Source organism: Mus caroli, unplaced genomic scaffold, assembly GCF_900094665.2.
Source record: "Mus caroli unplaced genomic scaffold, CAROLI_EIJ_v1.1 scaffold_12259_1, whole genome shotgun sequence".
NCBI classification, from domain to species: domain Eukaryota; kingdom Metazoa; phylum Chordata; class Mammalia; order Rodentia; family Muridae; genus Mus; species Mus caroli.
Window position 1 is genome coordinate 39,612 of NW_018391061.1, and position 6,226 is coordinate 45,837.

The 6,226-nt window shown below is 37.8% G+C and overlaps 1 protein-coding gene and 1 pseudogene across 1 annotated transcript in view; both read right to left on the minus strand.

The window, feature by feature from the left end:
• Positions 1-1,911, minus strand: part of LOC110288972 (chitinase-like protein 4) — an 18,567-nt gene extending 16,656 nt beyond the window's left edge. The window contains exon 1 of the mRNA XM_021155193.1: positions 1,704-1,911. Coding sequence (XP_021010852.1) covers positions 1,704-1,911 — 208 coding nt within the window. The remainder of the gene's footprint in view (positions 1-1,703) is intronic.
• Positions 1,912-3,548: 1,637 nt separating this feature from the next.
• Positions 3,549-5,439, minus strand: LOC110288973 (annotated as a pseudogene).
• Positions 5,440-6,226: the final 787 nt, after the last annotated feature.

Here is a 6,226-nt window from a genome sequence, read left to right on the forward strand (position 1 = left end):
AAACTTATATTTAAGATTGTAAAAATTCAGGCACTAGATGTTAAATAATAATTGATCATGGGGCTGGAAAGTTAGTTCAGCTGTTAAGAGCACTGACCATTAAAGATTTACTAACCTGCTCCTGGAAATATGCCACTAGCCTTGGACAACAGCCCCCATTGATTACATCCTTTTAGAACAGTTATATTTTGATGATTTATAATGTTATCTGTTCTGCTTGTGATTCACTGAATACATAGTTTCAGAGTTGTAATGCATGGATGAGTTTTGTGCTTTACTGTGCCAAATAATTTTTAATGGTATCTGTGATTGTTTCATTGGATATAGTTTCTAAGAGATGTAATGTTTGTTTTTTTAATGTATAACAATCCCCTGCTTGAGGGCTGCAGCAGAATACACTCAGATTCAAACTGGCTCTGTGTTTGTTTCTGTTTGTCACCACTGAATCCTTCCCCAGCTAGCTTCAAGAACCCTCNTTCCAGGGACCACCATACCCAACTAGGGTGGTCCATGGCAAAAACCTACAGGTGGATAAATGTATATGCCCAAATGACCTATCACACTAAAATTAAAAGCATAAATCAAGTTATGAGATTTAAACAGTAATAAAATTCTCCCAATATAGAAAATCCAAGGATTTCTAAATCTTCAAAGAATAATTAAACTACCCCACTAAACAGTCTAGTAGAGACGGAGAGACACAGTTGCAGTGGCCTTGTATAGAATCCCATCCTTACAATGTCCAAGATTTTAATGCTTGGCTGAAATAAAACTAATATATAACCTTGTTTTCTAAATGTTAGAGGACTATTTGATCTACTTGCTTAGACTGAACAAATACACGAGTGACATTTAAGAAAAGCAAAATCATAAAATCAGCTTTCAAGAAGACATTGGCTGAAGTCACAGGGTCATCTCAAAGGAAGGATGTTTCAATACCNAAGACCAGACTTTTCTCAGAGATTCACCCCTGAGGGGATCTCAGGGGCACAATACAAGAATAACTCAGCAGTTAAACAAGAAGGGATAATCTGTTTGGGGTGGTAACTGACTCAGTGGCAGCTGAGATGGCACTTATGCTGATGTACAGAGTATTCCTGTAGGTACTGTTAATCCTTTTGGTTAAGCATAATAAATGTCTTCTTGTTTAGATGGTATTACCTTTAGAAATATTTTGAGGAGTTTTAGTAACATCTATTATACACACAAAAGGAAGAAATTGGTCAAAAACTAATGTGTGGATCCTACTTTGCAAGAGTACCAGAGATTATCTTAGGAGGCATGTCCTAATGTACTACAGTTCCAGAGTGGAACAACTTGATAGGAATATATTATTAAATAGGCATGTTCATTTAGAAGTAAGACCAACAAAGTATTTAGGGAATGAGGTGCAAGAACTAGCCTTGGAAGAAAGGGCTAGAGAGAGCTACATGTTGTATTACTTCAGTAGCCAGTCTCAGGTAAGGTTTATACTTTGGCCAAAGAAACACATGGAAAAGGAATGCAGCCACATAAAGAGAAGAACTGAATGATGGAGCAAGTTAGCCTTCGGATTTCTGGGTAGTAGCAGACATGACAACACATGCTTGCAAGCATACTTCTTTCTCAGTATCAGTTTTGTTTTGTTTTGTTTTTGAAGTCTGACTATTGGCTATTCATATTTTGAGACATCATTCCATCTGGATAAATAGAATATGACTGACATGAAAAACAGAAAGGCTTCATCACATTGAGGCCCCAATCTACCATTTCAAAGGCAAGATCACACTGAATATTATACTGTAGGACCCTAAAAGGCAGCGTACTTCCTTGTCCAGAATAGGCTTGAAACCCTGGTAACCCTGAAAGGACAGAAGGCATTTTGCCATGTTCCTGAAAGAAGGCCACAGCCCTCCATAGCTTTATGGCCATCAGTCATACAGGGCAAAGTCCCAATTACTTCCACAGGTAAAGGATGTGACAACAAGTCATGTAGCCTCAAGACATAACTCCATTTTAATGAGGTACCTAAAGGCCTGAAGGGCTCAGACAATTAAGCTTTCCTTCCCAGATACTCCTCCTTGAAAAAACAATTTTACTCAGGCCGCCCTGAGGACTGGTGTACAGTTTTTTCGCATTTACTTTCTATCATGACAAAAAAGCCTTAAAACACTGAACTGCCTGTTTTGATTAGAATAGGCCATGGGGAGCAATGGGGGACTTCTCCTAGATATCTGTGCATCTAATCTCCTATGGAGGGTTCTGTGTGTCCCCAGTGACCACCAAGCCAAGCTAGTAGCAGACAAGCCAAGGATTATCCCCACAGGACACAGCCAGATTTCCCCCACTTGTCCTAAGTCACCAGGCTAGATCCAGTCTTGGAGCCCCCAGTCTGTTCTCAGCTCTTTTGCAGAATCCTTTGGCATCTGGGTGTCCAACAGATTGACAATTATATGGTCAAGACCTTGTCACAAGCCTGGTGACTCCTGAGCCATCTCTGGTTGTCTCCTGGACTTCAGACTGTGTTCCCCCACCTCCTAAATGGTGTTCCACAGCTTTCCCATAGTCCAACACTCTCAATTTACTAGAGTGGGATAAGGGCCATCAAACTCCCATGTCCTTTTTTTCCAAGTGGCCCTGGCCTTGTGGTGGGGCAGATGCAGGACCCCAACAAACCCTACACTATCCAAGAATCAGTAGCATCACAAATTCTACAGAAGGAAAAAGGAGGGAAAAGGAGATAAGAGATGGAAGGGTATGAAAAACTTACTTTCCACAAGGAAACCTGCTCACTACTCAGTTTTACCCTATATCATCATCAATATCTTAATAAATGAATAATAGATTCCAGGTATAAAAACTAAGTATATAAATTGTCAATAACTGAAAATAAATTAATAGAACAAAAATTGTACTTCAATGTTGTAAAACATTTATAAACAATGCCTTTATGGGAGGAAGCTTTAAAAACAACTGTTACATCCAAATCCACTTGTACTTTCACTACTATGAAAATTTTGTTGTGCTCATTTGCAATACAGAATACTTCTGTATTGTCCTTCTAAAAGTACTTTCAAAACTCCTGCTAAATTACATCCTTTACATCTTTTCCTACTCATGAGGGCTGGGCATGATGCCTTTACATATTTGTACTCTGGCCTTTTGTTGGTACTTTTTAGGAATCACATTGCTTCATTTCATGGAGTAGTAAAAACCACAGTGTGTCCAGGAAATGGAAATCTCAACACAGATGGATACAAAACTTATTTCTACAAACATAGTCTAAATTTTTCCCAGCTGCTGATAAGTCTTTGAAATAAAGGAGATTGTTTGACCTTGTATCCTCATACTGTAAAATTAGCATACAAATGGACTAAGTACTGAATATTTAAAAAAAATACAGGACTAAGAAGAACAGGAAACCAAAAATTGGTGACAGGCCAGGATAATGGGATTCTCAGGCTCTTGGATGTCCAGGTGCCACTGGGAGTTGAGGAAGAACTGGGAACTGAATTGAGACTTGTTGGTTGGGTCAAGCCCAGAATCTATGGAGGGGTGTGGAAGGGCAACTATTGCTGGGCTGTATTCTCTTGGAACACATTTTTTAAAACTGTGGTTGAAGGAAACTTGTTGTTTTTGTGACAGAAAGTACCAATGAAGTCATCCATATCCAGGGTCCAGAACATAGCACCTCCAAAATTTTTCTCCTTGAGCCACTGAGCCTGTTTTAAAAATGAAAATGAGATTGGGTCATGGTGGCACACACCTTTTATCCCAGTACTCAGGAGGCAGAGGCAGTCTGATTTCTGAGTTCGATGCCACCCTGGTCTATAAAGTGAGTTCCAGGACAGCCAGGGCTATACAGAGAAACCCTGTCTCGGGAAAAACAAAACAAAACAAAATAAAATGAACATGAGATCTATGGTTACCTGTGAGTCAGTGCTAAGATCTCAGCACATCTGTTTGACTGAGCTTACCTTCATCTGTCAGCTCTGGACATTATCATAGCCAACCTACTCTCTGTTCTTAAAAGCATAGGGCACTTCCTGATTGACATTCCAATTCTCAGTGGCTCCCTCCTTCAGGAAGCTGCAAATCTTTAAACATTCAACAGACTCAAATATTGGAATATCAATACCAAGAAAGAAAAATAACATGAACTTTGCTTTTCTTCCGTTGTATTCCCTTTAGAGATGTTGCTCTTTTTCTAAGGAGATTTATTTGTGTTAAAGAAAATGGAGACAATGTTCTTTACTCCTGATAGGCATGACATACAGGTCTTAGCTCAGGCTATGTAAATGATCTATCTATAGCTGAGGTCTATCTTGAACTCTGACTATTATATTTTTCCATTCTGACAGTGTCTAGTTGTATTGCTAAGACATTCTACCAACTAATAATCTCCTGCCCAGGCGTCCTTCAGGTTGAGATTCTAGGAGTGATGATCTACATATCTGAGTACTATTCATGGCATCTACTTGTAATATGTAATTTCATTTATATATATAGTAATGGCAACAGCACACAAGGGCAAATTCATCAAACAAAGCTAGAACACAGAGGAATTGTGGAGATATGTTTATTTTCATATTCATATATGTCATTCTTATATAGCCATATAATTTCAGAATTTACAAAGTTCATACATGACATGATAGGTAATTATTTGTACCGTATCTACAGTCTTATTAGTACACTTAATAATAAGATCTAGTGTTAGTAGAAATTTTATATTTTCTAAAGTGCTATTAATTATTAATATTTAAATATAAATCAAATAATTTAAAATATTCTTTCAAGTTAGTATGTAGGTACTGGACATGATAATGATTTGGTTTTAGCAGATTTTTATTCCCAGTTTAAAGAACTGGACCAGCAATTCACTGACAAAACTACAACAACTTACTGACCTCATAGTAGGCCCAAGTTCCTGCTTCCTTTGTGTACCTCCCTGGTTGGCCAGCTCTACTGGTAAGGGCACCAGTCCTATTATCAGAGGGGTCCCTTAAGGTGAAGAAGGTATGCCCATATGTTGGGAATCCAACAATGAACTTCTCAGGAGCACAACCATTGTTCTTCCATTAGGACATGATGTAATCTTGCAGTAGAAGATGATTAGTTGTAGGTTTAGAGCAGTTGGTGATTTTTTCTTACTTAGGTTAGTTGCCTGTTCTGAAATCTCAAATTATATAATGTAAATGAAAAAATGTATTATAAAATATATTGCTAATATACAGTTTTTCAAATATTCTAAGTAACTTAAGAGGTCTGCCTAAGCTCAGCAAGTGAACAGTATGTATGAATCTCTCAAGTCATAGAACATATCAAATTTTCCTTTGAATTTATCCAGTATCTTACCACACTGAGGGAGGTGGTAATGCCATGGTCAAATGGAGAATTGCAAAGGGGACTGTTTTCTCCAGTATAGCTATCCTTGGAGCTCTGAAGACTGTATGTCATAACCTGAATATAATCAAGGGATGTGGAAAAAATAAAAATTCTAAGAATAGTAATTCATTTGGTCAAATTTCTAGAAGCCCTTCCTTGTACCCCTCTGAAAACATTGAGAGACACAATTAAACTAACAGACGCTTTGAATCAAATGGATCTAACAGACATTTATAGAACATTTCATCCTAAAGCAAAAGAATATACCATCTTCTTAGCACCTCCAGGTGCCTTCTCCAAAATTGACCATATAATTGGTCACAAAACAGGCCACAACAGGTACAAGACGATTGAAATAATCTCATGCACCCTATCAGAGTCACCATGGAGTAAGGTTGGTCTTAAATACCAACAAAAACAAGGGAAAGCACACATACACATGGAAGCTGAATAACACTCTACTCTGTGATCAGAGGAAGAAATAAAGACATTAAAAGCTTTTTAGAATTTAATGAAAATGAAGACACAGCATACCAAAAATGATGGGACACAATGAAGACAGAGGTAAGAGGAAAATTCATAGCTCTAAGTGCCTCCAAAAATAAATTGAAGAGAGCTTACAGTAGCAGCTTGAGAGCACACCTGAAAGCTCTAGAATAAAACAAGCAAACACACAAAAGGAGTAGAGGGCAGGAAGCAATCAAATGTTGGGCTGATATCAACCAAATAGAAATAAAAAACTATAAAATAGCAAAATAAAATCAGGAACTAGTTCTTTGAGAGAATCAACAAGATAGATAAACCCTTAGCCAAACTAAGCAGAGGGCACAGAGACAGTATTCAAACTGATAAAATCAGA